The 17,692-nt window shown below is 56.7% G+C and overlaps 4 protein-coding genes across 4 annotated transcripts; 2 read left to right on the top strand and 2 right to left on the bottom strand.

Moving 5' to 3' along the window:
* Nucleotides 1-745: 745 nt before the first annotated feature.
* Nucleotides 746-2,119, top strand: PHYSODRAFT_440828 (hypothetical protein; the record flags this gene model as incomplete). The annotated part of the gene is made up of 1 exon (XM_009516206.1): nucleotides 746-2,119. A coding segment is annotated over one exon (1,374 nt), but the record flags the coding sequence as incomplete, so codon positions are not given.
* Nucleotides 2,120-2,443: 324 nt separating this feature from the next.
* PHYSODRAFT_473655 (hypothetical protein) lies at nucleotides 2,444-11,460 on the top strand (the record flags this gene model as incomplete). The annotated part of the gene is made up of 3 exons (XM_009516205.1): nucleotides 2,444-2,648; nucleotides 2,721-10,135; nucleotides 10,207-11,460. 3 exons carry the CDS (start codon nucleotides 2,444-2,446, stop codon nucleotides 11,458-11,460), a joined length of 8,874 nt encoding a protein of 2,957 aa, XP_009514500.1.
* A 134-nt stretch (nucleotides 11,461-11,594) lies between these two features.
* Nucleotides 11,595-12,692, bottom strand: PHYSODRAFT_293238 (hypothetical protein; the record flags this gene model as incomplete). The annotated part of the gene is made up of 1 exon (XM_009516204.1): nucleotides 11,595-12,692. The coding sequence occupies one exon, from the start codon at nucleotides 12,690-12,692 to the stop codon at nucleotides 11,595-11,597; it is 1,098 nt and encodes a 365-aa protein (XP_009514499.1).
* A 3,552-nt stretch (nucleotides 12,693-16,244) lies between these two features.
* PHYSODRAFT_293237 (hypothetical protein) lies at nucleotides 16,245-17,085 on the bottom strand (the record flags this gene model as incomplete). Its single annotated transcript, XM_009516203.1, has 3 exons — nucleotides 16,245-16,520; nucleotides 16,546-16,761; nucleotides 16,786-17,085. 3 exons carry the CDS (start codon nucleotides 17,083-17,085, stop codon nucleotides 16,245-16,247), a joined length of 792 nt encoding a protein of 263 aa, XP_009514498.1.
* Between the last annotated feature and the right edge of the window lie 607 nt (nucleotides 17,086-17,692).

Below are 17,692 nucleotides of genomic sequence, written 5' to 3'. Positions count from 1 at the left end.
CTTCGAGCAGGCCACGGCGATCAGTGCGGTGACCATCGTGAAGACGACGCTGGCCGGCGCTGCCGTGGCACCCGACAGCCTGAACGCGGGCGTGGCGGGGACGGCCACCGTCGTGTTCACGAGTGCCGTGGGTCTGCCGATCGGCAGCGTGGTCAAGGTGACGTTCCCGAGCGACTTCACGGTGGCGTCCGCGACGCTGTCTTCTGCGACGAACATCGGCAGCTCCAGTTCGGTGGCGGCGGCAGGCTCGGTGGTGAGCGTCACGGTTGCAGGCAGCGCGGTGGCGGCGGGGGCGAGCGTGTCGTTCAAGCTGGACGGCGTGACGAACCCCGGAGCGAAGACGACCGGCACGTTCGCGCTGGCGACCTTGGACAGCTCGTCCAACATCTTCGAGCAGGCCACGGCGATCAGTGCGGTGACCATCGTGAAGACGACGCTGGCCGGCGCTGCCGTGGCACCCGACAGCCTGAACGCGGGCGTGGCGGGGACGGCCACCGTCGCGTTCACGAGTGCCGTGGGTCTGCCGATCGGCAGCGTGGTCAAGGTGACGTTCCCGAGCGACTTCACGGTGGCGTCCGCGACGCTGTCTTCTGCGACGAACATCGGCAGCTCCAGTTCGGTGGCGGCGGCAGGCTCGGTGGTGAGCGTCACGGTTGCAGGCAGCGCGGTGGCGGCGGGGGCGAGCGTGTCGTTCAAGCTGGACGGCGTGACGAACCCCGGAGCGAAGACGACCGGCACGTTCGCGCTGGCGACCTTGGACAGCTCGTCCAACATCTTCGAGCAGGCCACGGCGATCAGTGCGGTGACCATCGTGAAGACGACGCTGGCCGGCGCTGCCGTGGCACCCGACAGCCTGAACGCGGGCGTGGCGGGGACGGCCACCGTCGCGTTCACGAGTGCCGTGGGTCTGCCGATCGGCAGCGTGGTCAAGGTGACGTTCCCGAGCGACTTCACGGTGGCGTCCGCGACGCTGTCTTCTGCGACGAACATCGGCAGCTCCAGTTCGGTGGCGGCGGCAGGCTCGGTGGTGAGCGTCACGGTTGCAGGCAGCGCGGTGGCGGCGGGGGCGAGCGTGTCGTTCAAGCTGGACGGCGTGACGAACCCCGGAGCGAAGACGACCGGCACGTTCGCGCTGGCGACCTTGGACAGCTCGTCCAACATCTTCGAGCAGGCCACGGCGATCAGTGCGGTGACCATCGTGAAGACGACGCTGGCCGGCGCTGCCGTGGCACCCGACAGCCTGAACGCGGGCGTGGCGGGGACGGCCACCGTCGCGTTCACGAGTGCCGTGGGTCTGCCGATCGGCAGCGTGGTCAAGGTGACGTTCCCGAGCGACTTCACGGTGGCGTCCGCGACGCTGTCTTCTGCGACGAACATCGGCAGCTCCAGTTCGGTGGCGGCGGCAGGCTCGGTGGTGAGCGTCACGGTTGCAGGCAGCGCGGTGGCGGCGGGGGCGAGCGTGTCGTTCAAGCTGGACGGCGTGACGAACCCCGGAGCGAAGACGACCGGTACGTTCGCGCTGGCGACCTTGGACAGCTCGTCCAACATCTTCGAGCAGGCCACGGCGATCAGTGCGGTGACCATCGTGAAGACGACGCTGGCCGGCGCTGCCGTGGCACCCGACAGCCTGAACGCGGGCGTGGCGGGGACGGCCACCGTCGCGTTCACGAGTGCCGTGGGTCTGCCGATCGGCAGCGTGGTCAAGGTGACGTTCCCGAGCGACTTCACGGTGGCGTCCGCGACGCTGTCTTCTGCGACGAACATCGGCAGCTCCAGTTCGGTGGCGGCGGCAGGCTCGGTGGTGAGCGTCACGGTTGCAGGCAGCGCGGTGGCGGCGGGGGCGAGCGTGTCGTTCAAGCTGGACGGCGTGACGAACCCCGGAGCGAAGACGACCGGCACGTTCGCGCTGGCGACCTTGGACAGCTCGTCCAACATCTTCGAGCAGGCCACGGCGATCAGTGCGGTGACCATCGTGAAGACGACGCTGGCCGGCGCTGCCGTGGCACCCGACAGCCTGAACGCGGGCGTGGCGGGGACGGCCACCGTCGCGTTCACGAGTGCCGTGGGTCTGCCGATCGGCAGCGTGGTCAAGGTGACGTTCCCGAGCGACTTCACGGTGGCGTCCGCGACGCTGTCTTCTGCGACGAACATCGGCAGCTCCAGTTCGGTGGCGGCGGCAGGCTCGGTGGTGAGCGTCACGGTTGCAGGCAGCGCGGTGGCGGCGGGGGCGAGCGTGTCGTTCAAGCTGGACGGCGTGACGAACCCCGGAGCGAAGACGACCGGCACGTTCGCGCTGGCGACCTTGGACAGCTCGTCCAACATCTTCGAGCAGGCCACGGCGATCAGTGCGGTGACCATCGTGAAGACATCCCTAATTGGATTATCGTTCAGAGCGGATAACGCAATTGCTGGCGTGGATTCGATTTACAATGTGGTTTTCGAGATGAATGTTGATGTACCGACGAATGGATACGTTGTCTTTGAGGCATCAAGCGATTATGCACTTTCTGGAAGTATTGTATTGGAGGACCCACTGTTATCGTCAACGTGGAGTGGAGAAATCAGTGGCCAATCCGTTAAGTTTCAAGCCTTGTCAGGTTACACCGCGGGGCAGCATAGTGTTCAAGTGAAGTTTCTTCAGAACCCAGGTAACCACTTCTGGCTTTAGGCGTTGCTAACTGCATTTCTCATTTTGTAAATTGCTACTTTGCGTGGGCCAGGAGCATCTACTACCGGAGCCTTCACAGTGTCTACGACCGATGCAGACGGATTCATTCTGGAGAGCGCAAGCTGTGGAGGTGTTGTGATTGTACCAGGGTCTATTACCGACGCAGTGCTCACCCCGCAGTTGCCTCACCCGGGCATTGCTTCTCGAGTTGACATCTCTTTCACCGCATCAGCGGGGCTGGCAAAGGACAGCCTTCTAGCGATTTACTTACCTGCAGGCGAATATGATGCTGCTGTCTCAGTCATCTCGGTTGAGGTAGCAGCGCCTTCAAGTTTGACTGCTACCGCTTCGTGGAACAGTACGACCTCAACTATCCTGATCCTACTGACCAGCTCGACGATGATTCCTCATGGGGCTGCAGTGAATTTTCAAGTTACAGCGCTTGACTTGCCCCAATCTGTCCGCGCAGCATCCTCTTCTGGAATGATAGCGAGCTGGAACGCCAAAGGGCTTCAACTGGATGACGTGAGTTCAATAACGCTGAGTGCAATTACCGCTGTTCAGGGCCTCCCCTGTACGTGGGCCACGGAGACGCCAAATCCAGGCATTACGTCCAACGTGCTGGTTACGCTCAAAACAAACGGTATGATCCCAGTAGGCGGCACAATTTCGCTATCGTTGCCATCGTCCGACTTTTCCGCGAGCTCAGCAGGAAATTTACCCTTGGTCGTCTTCAAATCTCCCAGCAGTGTTGTCGGTGCCGCATCGTGGAATGCCACAACAGCATCTCTCGATATCTTCATCGCAAATGACTCGATTCCGGCGTACAAAGCGGGCGTGCAAGTGAAGATCGTGAAGCTTGACACACCAGGATCCGTTCGCCTTGCTTCGCGGTTGCCAGCCACTTTGACGACGTTCGACCCACTGGGAATCGAGATCGACGGCCCGAGTACTCTTCAACTGGACGCGATCACTGCGGGCTACATACTGGGGAGCCGCATCTGGACGGCAGTGAATGCGGTGGCCGGAGTGACCAGCGACCAGACGATCGAGTTCTTTATCAGTGGCAAGATGGATCCTGGCGGGACGTTTGAATTCACGCTACCCGATACGCAGTGGAATATGGCCGCGACGGGCCTTGCAACGTTTACTTCTCCAAATCTTGGGGCCGTTGGCTCGGTTGTGTGGGATGAGCCCACGCTGATGATGACCGTGACGTTGACCGGCACGGTGTCGCTGCCGGCTTACACTGGGGTGACTCTGGTCATTCAAGACGTGACGAATCCGCCGAAGGAGACGTGGATCAACAACGCCTACCTCACGACCAGAGCAGCTGACGGCAGCATCATTGATGGACCCGATACCATTTCAGTATTGACGATATCTCGAGGGGCACTGACAGGGGCAAAGTCGTGGACTTCGGTGACGACCGCAAGCGCCAGCATGCAAAGCGACCAGCTACTGAGCTTCACACTGAGTGGGGCCCTGCCTAGCGGCAGTATTATCGTAACTACTCTACCTCCGGGCGGTTGGCGAATGATCAATAGCGCGTCAGTGGCGGTGTCGTTCTCACTCCCAGCGTCGGGAGCAACTGTTCAGTCGGCCGTTTGGTCTGCGGACAGCTATGAACTGTGTATCGTCACTGCCGGCAGTCTCAGCGAGGGAACATCAGTGGAACTCCTAGTGGCGGGCATGATGAACCCGTATTCCAATGCAGATCCGGGTGTATGCACGGTATTGACGATGCTAGCAGACTCGGGGGTAGTAGACGAATCCAAAGACGTCGTCGTGAACGCGATAGTGAGCGAGCAATTACCGACGAATGGCTCGTGGGCGTCAGCCATTGCTACGCCAGGGGTTCTGTCGTCGCAGACACTCATGTTCACAACCGGCGGGAAGTTAGAGCCTGGAGCAGCGTTCTGCATCACAATGGAGGACACGTGGACGCGTATGGCTTCGACTATCGCCACACTTACCTTGGCTGGGAGTACGCAGACCTCTTCGTTGACCCTCACAGTTGACAAGACTACGGGCACCTTTTGCATGCAGACTGCCGTGGCCATCGACCAAGAAACGGATGTGAATATCGCCTTGACTGACATTCTGTCTCCTGAATCGGTTCGTCCTGAGAGGATGGCGTCTCTGCTAATTGAGAGCCACCTTGGAGGAAGTGTGAATACCGGTTTCGTTCGCATCAATGCAATCACCGCAGGGATGTTGACTGGCCCGCTAACATGGCAGACAGTGGTTTATAGCCCTGGCCCAGTGGCGGGTTTAAGGACCTCCGCGAACCTGGCGCTTAAGACAAGGGGGCAAATCGCAGCGGGAGGATTCATCCAGGTGGAGCTTCCGTTCGAGTGGGTCCTGGCGTCAACATGCCAAGCAAACTTCATTCATCCGTCGGTGCTTGGTACAGCTTCCTGCAGTCAGAACAACATCAGCATCCTGTTGTCGGACCCTCTCGTCGAGGCGACAGACCTGAACATTTCATTCGCAGGGGTCTACAATCCCTCCCTCGTGATGCCTGAAGGAGTCGCATCGGCTCGGACTCTTGCTGCTGATGGAGGAGAGATCGACGTAACCAATAGTATCATTACGGGCGCCATCACGTCTGCTGTGACCGGGATCACGAACTCAGGGGACCACCTCGTAGCGGTGGTTGGTGTTGCCAAGACATTTCGGTTTGAAGGTTCTGCGACGGCCGAGAACGACGTCGTCAAATTTGTAGACGCAAGCACTACGAGTGACGCCAACTGCGGGACGTCGACCACCGGCCAGTCGGACGTGGGAGGCGTCGGCGTCAAGTATTTAAGCGCTGACCTCGACGTCGCCGTCAAGTTCACACAGTCGTCGCCCGATGGGAAACCGTTTGCGATTTGCTACAAGTTCGGCGATAACCCGTTCAAGCTGTACTCGGCGCTGAGTCTCACGGTCAAAGAGGTGAAGTCTGTGACGACTGATGTGGGATTCCCAGACATCGCAGTGGCCGACTTTGTCAAGACCTGGAGCTTCGGTGGCAATGGAATTATGGCCGGGGATCAGGTGCGGTGGATCGACCTGGACGTGGCCAAGAGCGCAGCGTACATTCTGAATCCCCCCGACTGTCTCGACACCTCGACGCTCGCGAAGCTGGCGCCCCCGGATTCTGGGACTTTAAGCGCTCCAGAAGATGACTACACGCGAGTGATTCAGGCGGGTCTGGGCTCCTCCTTTGCCTTCTCAGTGGAAAGCAGTAGGAAGACCTACTGCTTGTGCTACAAGTTTGGCAACGAGCCGTTCACCGTCTACCCCTCAATTAAAGTTCAAGTGAACCATCTTCGCTCCGTCGCGGCTCAATCTACTGGGAGTGATACGGTCGCGGTGGTGAACGCACCCAAGTCTTTCGCTTTCTCTGGAGACGGTGTGTTTTTGAACGACCGACTGTACTTTGTCCAGTTAGGCAGCGTGTCTTCCTGCGCCGAAAGCAACAACGACACGTCGCTGCAGCTCACGCACATGATCAACGACCAGGAGCAAGGCACGCTCTTCATAGACGCGAATCTTGTAACTGAGGTCAATTTCGACGCCGCCGCTGCTGGGATGATCGTAGTGCCGTGCTATCAGTTCAGAATGGAGCCACACCAGCTGTATCAAGACATCCGACTGACCGTCAAGATGGTCACGCGGTATACCGGGACGCTCGGATCCCCCCAACTCGCTGTGGCCGAAGTGGCCGAACCGCTGACGTTCCTTGGGTACGGACTGGACGACGGGGATCAAGTCCGGTGGATTTTACACGGCGAAGAAGACTGCGAGAGCAGCCTCGCTTCGATGATGGAGCCCGCCACACTGGAGGTTATTGACACCATTACACTGGACAAGAACAGCGCGGCGCTGTTCAACTTCACGACCACGCAGAGTGACTTTAACCCTTTGCTATGCTACAAGTTTGGCGAGGAGAACTTCAAATTGTACCCGAGTATTTCCATAGCGATCGGAACGATTCGAGGCAAATCCCCTCTCACAGGGGCCAAGGAAGTTGCAGTGGCCACGTCGCGCAAGAATTTTACAGTTCTGGGGACAAATATGGCGGAGGGGGACCGCGTTGGCTGGACCACCGTCATCGACTCGCCTACTCCGTGCACGAACCTGAGCTTACTGGTGCCCAATCCGTTGAACACGGACAACGATTATCTATCGTACATGACGGACTCCAACACATTTGGTGTCGCGTTGTCTACGCTAAGTTCGGGGAAGCGCGTGTACCTGTGCTATGGCTACGGCCAGGAGCCTTTCAAGCTGTTCACTAGGCTCTACTTGGACGTGAAGAGCATCACGAACATGCGCGCTCTGGTTGCAAGTCCCAACGTCGCTGTCGCCGGTGCACTCAAGACGTTTCTGTTCGATGGGGACGGCGTGGCCACGGGGGACTTTGCCAAGTTCGTGTCGAGTAACAGCTCGGACTGCACAACCCCTGGAGTGACGCTCCTCAATGTTATCAAGGAGTACGACGACTACGACGAAATGGCCATGTACCTGTACGAGATCTCGGGCGTCACCACCACTGGGAGTTTCCAAGTGAGCTCTGACAGTAGATCTGCGGGGCTTGACCGAGCTCTCTGTTACCGCTTTGGGGTCGAGCCTTTCGTCTTTTACGACAACTTCCGCGTCGACGTGAAGACCATTTGGGCACTAAACCAGTTCGACACGAACGCAGGGGGCCAAGACGATGTAGTGGTGGTGAACGAGCCCAAGCGCATGACCATTGACGGGGTCGGGATAGGCGTCAAGGACTCGCTAAAGTTCGTGAACGCGACCAGCGACGGCAGCGACTCTGACTGTAATGATCTCCCGGCACAAGGACAGACCGGTAAGCAACCCCTAGTCTCCGCCGACTTGACGGTATGGCTACCCTTTGACTCTGGTTCGAACGGGGGAACTTGGACATTATGCTACAAGTTCGACGACGAGCCGTACCGGCTGTACCCTACCGTGACTATAGCGGTGAAAGAAATCACCGCGCTACTGGACGACACCTTCCAAGACATTGCCGGGCTGGGCAGTGTTGCTACTATCGGCCATCGGAAGCAGTGGAAGCCTGTCGGGTCAGGAATTATGGCAGGTGACGTCGTCAAGATCGTGCCCCAGAGTGTGACGGCGAGTGCCGATTGTGGCGTGGCCGACGCCAACATCGCTGTCGGGACGTCGGTCATGACTGTTGGGGCCAAGTTGATCTTCTCCGGTATCATCTCGGCCTTCCCAGCGTCGACCACGGACGTGTATCACTTGTGCTACCAATTCCAGGATGAACCTTTCACTTACGTCCGCGACTTCACGTTGACAACGTACGGAATCACCGGCTTGGACCGCAGCGTTGTGCTGGTTAGTGCGTCTACTGTGGCCCAAATCAGCGGCTTTCGAGTCTCGGATACGGATGAAATGGGGTGGACGACAAGCACGACGAACTGCAGCTCGATGCTTGGGCGTACTGATGTGTCGGGGGCGAAAGCGGTCGTCCAGTTCTCCGAGAGTTTCTCGCAGTTGTACTTCTGCTACAGCTTCAATCGCCAGCCGTTTGATATCTTCAAGACAGTGACGCTCTCAGTCGTCAAGGCGGAGATCTGGACGCCGCAGACAGTGTCGATCATCGCCGACCAAACGACAGAGCTCGACGTGTCGGGTACGTTCGGGGTCACTCAAGGCACGGATCAAATCGCGTGGGTGCCGTCGGATGCTGTTGACTGCTCCGACGATACCGTCGCCAAGTACGCGAACATTATGCAGACGTCCGTGAAGAGTGCTACCAAGTCGCAGACGATCGTGCCGCGTGCCGGTGGCGCTGCGTTTAGCGCGAAGTACGTCGCTCCGAGCAGCGACAGCGGCGTGACCGCTACGGACAGCTTCTCCAGTTGGAAGTTGTGCTACCGGTTCGGCACCACGCCAAGCTTCCTCATGTTCGGCAACGTCTTGTGCACAGTGCTGAATATCGTCCATGTTCAGCTGCTCAGCATGGAACCTACCAGCACTGGAGCTGTGATGAAGTTCGAGTTCGACGGCGTTGGCATGCAGGACTTTGATTCAGCCAAGTGGGTGGACGCGACTGCTGCGTCCACCGATGCAGACTGCAACTTGTTGCCGGCAATTGGAGGCAGTAGGACCAGCGACATCGTCAACTCCCGTGCGAGCTTCACATTCGCTGAACAAAGTTCAGCCATGGCGCTGTGCTACAAGTTCTTGGGTCACGCGTTCAAGCTCTACACCAACATCCCGATCCAGAGCTCTGCTGCATCGACGACCAGCATCGGTCAGAGTATTAGCGGTGCTGTCACGAGCAGCTACGACGAGGAGGCAGCAGCTGCAGCCAGCGACCACTTCACCGCTAGCCGAGACGTCGCCACGGTCTCGCTCACGCTTGACAAAGACATCAGCGAGATCCCAGCTGGCTCTAACGCTGAAGCCGCGTTCAAGGCCTCCTTCACTGCGACGCTGGCGACTTCGCTGGGCATCGACGCGTCTCGGATCCAGATCACAGGGCTCGTGGCCGGTTCGGTGATCGTCAACTTCCAGCTCCTGTCCTCCGACAACGCCGCCGATCCGTCCGTGACCGAGGCGCTGCAAGATCTCCACGCCCAGCTCATGGATTCGGGCAGCGCCTTACTCACGAGCAACACTGTGGCCGTGAAGAACCCCGCAACAGCGCTAAGTGTTACCTTATCGTCCCTCCCAGCTCCGGCCACCTCGTCGATGGCCATTCAAGCGCTGGGATACCAATCCAACGGCCTCTTCTCGTTCGTGAGGAGCATTTACAGCGTCACGGAGAAATCCTCGAGGCTGGTAATCCCCGTTCTCCGTCTCCAAGGAGCGACGTCCGTTGTCTCTATCACTGTACAGATTCAATCGGCAGGGACGTCGGCGATACTGGATAAAGACTACGCTTTCTCAACGTCCGCTACGTTCGACAGTACTCTCAAGCTGATCCATTTACGCTTTGACATCGGCGACGTCTTGCAGACGATTGAGCTGGACCTCCTGGACAACAATGTGAAAGAAGCGCATTTCAAGACGCTGTCGCTAGCTCTGCTTGCTCCTCAGACGACTGGGGCATCGCTTGGCTCGACGAAAGAGACCGTCGTTCGGATCTACGACTATGACGATGGCGCCCCACTGGTAAGATCGAGCTTCTCTCTTGATGCTACGGATATGAGCGAGCAGCGTGAACCTCTTCAAGGCTGGCAGGTCGTCGCCAATGGAGCGAGCCCGCTGCGTATCGATGCCAACGCCGTCTTTGCTGTCGACGACGTGTTCGGTGAAGCCGAGTACAACCAAAAGTGCGACCTCGCAGCACCCACCGGCGTGTGCAGCTACGCCTGCGAGCTTGGGGGTGGACTGACTACGACGGACGGATTGGACTCCTCCTACAACACGCTGGTTCTGGATGGAGACGACTTTGCTGCGAGTATGGACGGCATCAGCTCCTTCCCGTCCGAGGTACGAGAGACCTACTACGTTTTGCTATCCCTTCCAGGACGCTAACAATTGTTGTGCATTGTTCGTGCTAGGCATTCACGGTATCGCTTTGGGTGAAGACGTCGCAAACGGGCCCGGGCGCTTGTTTCTATTCGTACGCAGTCTCTTCCGTGACGGCTTCGGCCGTACCCTTGGCACTCTGCAATCCCTCTAACGTGCAGCTATTCATCAACGCCGAAAGCGACGCGAGTGGGCTGTCCACCTTCGTGAACGTTAGTGACAATACGTGGCACTTCCTTGCTGTGACTTGGAACACGGAGGATGGTCGGGTGCGCGTTTTCGACAACGGCATGCTGGTATTTGACGGTGGGCCGTACCGACAAGGGAAGACGATCGAGCCGAACGGCTTCTTCGTGGCCGGTCAGCTGGTGCTCTCGAGTGCGTTGAGGCCACCTTGTGTTGCAGGAGCTGAAGTCTCAGCCCAAAGCGCCAGCTTCGGTGCCGGTGGTAACCCAGTCTCGCTCACATCAACCACAGAGGACGTTAGCTGCGACGTGGTGGCAGGCACCGGGTTCAAGGGCCAGATCCAGCACGTCCACGTTTGGTCACGAGTACTCGCGCGGTCGGAGCTTCTCGGGGAATTGGCCTGGCCGCTTCGGGTTGTCAGCAACGGCCTCGTCTTGGGGTGGAATTTCGACTCGTCCTTCTTGCTACTGCAGGGCCGAGTGGTGAACGACCTGTCGATGCAGGGCCAGGAGCAGAAGAACCTCGGCGTGCTTCACTGCAGCACTGGGAACACTTCCACGCTGCAGTTGGCGTCGACTTCATCTGGGACGAACAGTACCGGCACCGACAGTGTCGGTAGCTGCCTGCTCCATGGTGCTGTTCCTCGACTCGACGCCGCCTTCCCGTGCGGCCCCGTGTTCTCCAACGTTTGGCACTTTTCGGCCCCTGCGGCGTTCACCGGCAAGCTCGCCAGCGCGTACGGTGGCCGCCTGCAGTTCCGACTACTGGCTCCGAGCTTCAACGGGTCTCCGCGTCCTCGTCGAGGCCAAGTGTCCATCTTCGGCTTTGATAGTGACGGGGTCGCGACTCAAGTTTCGGTCGCGCTGGGGTCCTTCGACCTGCCGTCGGCCTCTCGCTGGACGTACTACTCGATCGTGCTGCGCGAAGACTTTGGCTGGATCACGGAGCCGACCGCCGCGTCGCTATCGAGCGACGAGTTCCAGGCCGTGCTGGCCACTGCCACGGCGCTCTGGATCCGAGGCGATATATGGGGCTACGACTCTACCGGGCCAGGCCAGGAGGTGGTCTACCTCAACGACGTTGCGCTCTACGCGCGGTGACAAGTGAGACTCTAGAGGGAGCAAGTTTATTATCGTGGAAATACAAGGAAAGCGGGCGTCGGCCCACACCAATTCACAAAACTATCGTACGTCCACATAGACCACACAAGTGCCGCCCGCTTTGGTCGTTCTGCCTAGTCGCGACGACGAACCTTGCAGCCAGAAGTGCTGATGGTCGGCGCGTCCGTGGCCGGTGCATCCGTCGTTGGAGCTTCTGTGAGTGGGGCGTCCGTGGTAGGAGCATCCGTTGCCGGTGCCTCAGTCGCGGTGTCCTCGTCAGCGCTGTCGTCGGTGGTGGAGGCCGACTCCTCCGTAGTCTCATCATCGGCCGCTTCACTGGCCGCATCGGCTTCGCTGGCAGCGGTTGTCTCGGTGGAAGGCGCGACCGTTGTCGCAGCAGGGGCTGAAGTGGTTGTCGAGCTGGACGTGGAGCTGCCGGTGCTGGAGCCGAGGCCGCTGGGGATGCCGCTCTCGACCGAGACGCCGTTGAAGGACAGCACGTCCTGCTTGCCGTCCACCATCTTGACGGCGCTGCCGTCGTTGGAGAGCGTGAGCTGGCCGAAGTGGAACTCGTAGTCGGTGGGCACGGAGCCGCTGTAGGTCTCCGTCTTGGTCAGCGCGAGCGCGTCGTCGCCCTCGCTGAAGTAGAGCGCCAGCTCGCCCGAGGACACGGCGATGCCGAAGTTGTACCACGTCTCGGTCTGGAACTCGGTGGACCAGCGGGTCTCGGTGCTGCCGCCCGTGTACCAGACGAGCTGCACGGGGTCCACGGACGCGTCGATGCGGATCTCGAACAGGTGCGACTCCGGGAAGACGACCTGCCACGAGTAGAGGTTCACGTACGCCTCCTCCTTCATGAGGCTCACGCGGAAGAAGGTGGTGCCGGCCGTGTCGCCGGCCACGTCCTGCACGAGCTCGGAGCGCCGGAAGTTGGTCTGGCCGCCGAAGATGGCCTCCGAGTCCACGGCCAGCGTGGCCACGCCCGCGTCGCCGTTGAAGGCGGGCGACCGGCCCTTCTGGGTGACGGTGACCCACTGGTCGGGGCTCACGGTGCCGTTCTGGCGCATGGTCAGGATGTGCGTCAGGTACTTGTCGGTCAGCGTGTCCACCGTCAGGTCCTGGAAGCGGCCGTCCCAGGGCAGCGCCTGGTCGTCGGCGGCGTCGGCGGCCGGGGCCAGCAGCGCGGCCAACAGCGCCACGCCGGACGCGAGGATCGAGTGGATACGGGCCATTGGGCGGGGGGCCGCGAGAGAGGAAGTGAGGGCACCGGCCGACGAAGCCGAAGATGCCCGACCAGGTTGGGTACATGTAAGCTTGTCTTCGCGCGTAAAGTCCTTCGTGATGCAGGAAGCAGCTGGTGGAAGGCGAGGTACAGCGATCTTCTCTGTAGTGATATCTTTCACAATTTACCACTATCTAGAGGCTTTTTTTCAAGTTGTACCATAATGATGGTACAATATCGAAGTGTTGTGGTTAACCTCTTATTATATTGCCATTCCTGGGATAGTTACCGACCGCTTGATAGTGATAAGTTCCGAAAGTAACACTATTTGGGATTTATACCACTACCAAGGAGGATTGTCTGTTTGCGACTAGCGAATCTACAGACGGAAGTGGAGAACTTCGACATCCAAGGACTTTCGCAGAAAAATGGCTGGCCGATGATTGGGATCAGGCTGGGATGCCCGAACCCAGGCGTGGCCGAAGCTGAGCTGACCAGGTGAACCGAGCTATGCTGCAAACAGAAGAGTTCGGCAGGTCTTGCACGAAGCCAGCAGCAGCTTCGGTTGTTGTGTAGTAAGTTTGTGTACTGACTGTGAAGAAGTGAACAGGCGTCGTTGACATGCCACAGCCCCCCCCCGATAGTTATCGAGAGCTCCGGCAAGAGGAAGTCGTGTACAGACAATCCTCTTTGAAGTGATATTACGAATAGAGATACCCTCTGGTTAGCACTAACGGAGGCCCGACGACATACAAATTCAAGTCAAAACATCCTCCAATCTCCGGATAGTGCTTACTGATACGAGATTGGCCTTTATCACTATCAAGAGACCGTTAACTATGAGAATGTCCATTTCGTAAAGCATGTCCGGCAAAGTTCAACCACAACGTGGTCGCTTGCGACCTTGAATGGACTTGGATTCTCCGAGTTCGCAGACATATTATTTCAATAAACTTAAAAGTTTTGCTTGATGTGATTCTGGAACGTGCAATTATCGTTTTGGCCTGGGCGCTAGACTAGATTTCGCGTTGTAGCTACCTGTGCAGTCCTCCCAGTTCCATCTGAATAGTGCCCAGTGTCTCACCACTCCTCGCGCCATAGTAGTAGATATTATAATGTTCAGCGCAACAACTACTTGCATCTAGTGCTTTGACCACGTATCGAGTGCACTACCAAGTGAATGGTGGCATTATCACTGCAAGTACTCATTAGTACCTTGAACGATAATGTACCGCCAATATGGTACAGATCTAGATAGTGATGCCTCTGCATAGTGATAAAAAATGGTCTGAGGCTATCACTACAAAGAGGATCGTCTGTACACCGCCGGACAACGCGCGTGTTCTTGTCGAATTTCGAGGCGCGTCGATGGTGCGGCTCTCTCCTGGAATCGCAACACCGTTCGGAAATGGGGATGACTCGTTCGGAGAAGATAATTCGCAGTTCGAAGAACTGTCGATTGGGGAAGGTTTTTGGATGGCATCGAACGACATTCACGCTACATTCGTCACTTCACCCCCGTGCGGATGACATCAAACAACATTCACACAACATCATACAGCAATCGATCGAATGACACTTACAGGTTTTGATGGATGCCTATTCTTTTTTTTCCTTCTACTGTAGATTGATGTCAGATGCCATCAGAGGAAGTGGGGCTCCATCTACTACTACGACGAACAACGTATTGTGTATTAGCGGACTACTACGACGAACAATAAATTGTGTACTAGCAAGCATTGTATTCTTTCCATCAATATGAGGCATCGGTGCTAATGATGCTAACCTTGGTGCCGCCACATCACTGCATCGTATCATACTACTGTACATGCAGCTTCAAAGCTCTCAACATAGTACTTACTCATTCCATTAGCGGTAAAATTATCGATTCGATCTGTTATGAGTCATAACTTATACCCTCCTCTTTCAGACACAGATTTTCTTCTGCATGCATAGTTTCTCAGAGAGAGATATTGAAAATCGTGTGGTCAGCTGGGTTTGCCGTGACATAAACTGTCGGCGGGCTGATTTTGTATGAATCCCCACACTCACTGGAATTAATCCGGATGGATTATATAAAACATTCCACTAAAACATTGCAAAAAACTACTTAAAGTCCTAGGTTGTGCGATCCAAGATAGGAAGTATAGCTCGATTTTTTTTCGTTCAACATTTTTTTTAATCCGAACCCAACTCTATCCGCCGGCAATGCGGTGACGTCCTATACGGAGATGAACGAATTCATTCAGCGGAGACTCAAAAAGAGCTGCACCTGGTGGTACGTCTTCTCCGGAAAAAAGTCTAAAGGCTAGCTGCACTAGCTTAGGCATTTATCTATGAAGACTAGGATGATTTATTGTCTTGTGTGAGACTACAATACGAACCGCAGAGATCCACCGAACTGGTGGTGTAGAATGATCTACTACTTGATCCTGCTCTTGTCAAAACAAGTTCAAAGTACATTGTTACCAATAACGTGAACAGGCAGCGTCATCTCCAGGACGCGCATTAGTTCAGATCATCCTAATGCTACATGCATACAGTACCTTCAGATTAATACTTGATAAATGGCAATATCACACTTGGACGAATCGAAGCTGACAGTTTTTTTTTGTTGTTAGATCTTCAGGCGACCTGGACAAAATATGTGTGCGGCTGCACCATGTTTTATCAAACAGAGTTTGAATGCTCCTACGTTGTCGCTGTACGCAGCGCATCCTGTGCGAGAGGAAGCACCGGGCGGACATCGTCAAAGCGAAGGACGAACACCCGGTGTATCCTACTCCTACACGCGATCGAAATCTGCTAGACCTCAGTTTTAACTCATCAAACTTGAAACAAATTGCTGGCTTCATCGGGGTATCCTGCAAGTTTGGTTGAGCAGTTATCCTGGCAGCACTAATTATTCGAATGCACGTTTTTTTTCTTGTTTTATCGTCACCTGTAAGTTTCCGAGCACAACACTGCAATCTAATCAATAAAGGATTCTGCCTGGGCATCAGCGCACATTTCAGTAGCAGGAAGGAAGGAAATTACGTTGATTACCTCGCTGTTGATAACCGTTCTACTAACTACAAAGAACTAAGGTTAAAACTAAATCCGTGGAGCCCTCATTCGACGAGCAGGAGGAGGTAGAATCATCGCGGTGGGGTTGCCAAACCCAATCGTTGAAGTACCAATTCGTTGGAGTGACGATACATGTATATGAACTGGCAATGCCTTTGAAAAAAAGCGATCAAACTTTGTACACTTGGTTGTACCGTGGTAGATTAGGCAGATGCTGCGACTGCGAAGCAGGCGCAGGGGATGCCCGAGTACATCGTTTCCCTGTAAGGATATCCGCACAAGCTAGCTTCGAACTGCGAAACCCTCCGGGTCCACCACCCGGGTTCCCAATTCTGAAACACTTCCGCCAAGCAAAACGTGACGTCGGACGCTTCCTGTGCAGGTTTTAAAGTGTTTGATTTACTGGAAACTGTGCAGTTCGACCACGTTCGTGCCCTCATTCCTACTTCCGGCCATCGAAGGTAAATGAAGTGCCGTACTCACCATCCCCGGCTGTCTAGGAGGCGCTCGTCACGGCCATCGAGGGGGCAGGAGTCGGAGCTCCAGCATCAATAGCCGTGGCCTCTACCGACACACCGCTAAACGAAACCACATCCTGCTGGGCGTTCATCGCTGGTGCGCTGCCAACTGAAGATTGCGTGAAGAGACCGATGTGGAAGTCGTGGAGGACGCGGAGCTGGCCGGGTAGTTCGCTCGTCACATTCAGCGCCAGCTCGTCCTGGCCCGTGCTCGTGTAGAACTCCAGCACCATGTTGTTGCCGCCCGCCGACTTCTCCAGACCAATGCCAAAGTTGTACCAGGTGCCAGGTGCGAAGTCGGTCGACCACTTGGCCTCGCTCGTTGCCGTTGATCCGGTAGTACACAATGGGCGGGTTAGCTGACGCGTCGACGCCGATGCGGAACAGGTCCGACCCCAGGAAGATGAGTCTCCAGTCGTACGCGTTGAGGAACGCCTCGGCTTTCATGGCGCTGGCGCGGAAGAACGTCGTGCCGTCCGAAGCCCCCTCGATGTTCTAGAACAGATCCGTGCGCCGGACGTCCTTGTCCGTGCTGTAGATAGCGTTCGCGTCCACGCCAATGGAGAGCTGGCCGCTGTCACCGTTGTACCCGAATGGGCGAGCTTGGTACTGGACTGAAACGTAGTCGACGGGGTTGCCGTCTTGGCCTCCGTTCCGTTGCATCAGGATAGGCGTGAGGTACTTGTCGTTGATCGTGTCGACGGTCAAGTTGAACGTGCGGCCGTCCCACGGCAGTGATCGATAGCCAGGGCTAGCGGCGTCTACCAGCGTCGACGAAGTGAGTGCAACAAGACCTAGAATCGCGGAGAAAATCTGCATCGTATACGCCGAGTGTTGGAGCTTGGAGATGCTGGAGTTACGCGGTTGAGGACGAAATCGAAACTGGGGTCACGTTGGGATGGTTTTGCCTCGTTGCCCCGTGCAAATCTGTCGAGACTCAATAGTCGTAAGCAACTACTGTACGCTCCAACGCCACTTCCAAATTATGCTGCATAGTGTTCTTCTTCAAATATATCTGCGTACGCTTTGCTGTGGATTCCAAGTGAACACAACCCGCGAAATTGGTGGAAATGTGAGCGTGATCTGGTAAGCTGGTTTCGTCGGTGATGGATACACATGTACTGGGGAAGTTTTGGTTCTTCCCGATGGTCAAGTGGCAAGGATGTGGAGACTTTGTTACGCGAAAACAAGGTGAAAGCTCCTTCACACCCGGTAGATTTTCGTTTACAGTGCGTGCCCCTACTTAAGGGGGTCGGAAGATCCACAACTATTTGTAAAGGTCATCGTTTTGAGTGAATAAACGAAGCGTTTGGTCCAAAAAGCTCTTCACTGCTTAAAGATAATACTGTATGCGTGAATCCTTTGGGCCAAATTGCATCGCTTCCGCCTTGCGGCGTGGCCTGCTACTTTGCTGACGGGGGTATAT

This window comes from Phytophthora sojae (genome assembly GCF_000149755.1).
Source record: "Phytophthora sojae unplaced genomic scaffold PHYSOscaffold_1, whole genome shotgun sequence".
Lineage (NCBI taxonomy): Eukaryota > Oomycota > Peronosporomycetes > Peronosporales > Peronosporaceae > Phytophthora > Phytophthora sojae.
This window is presented reverse-complemented; position numbering and strand designations above follow the sequence as displayed.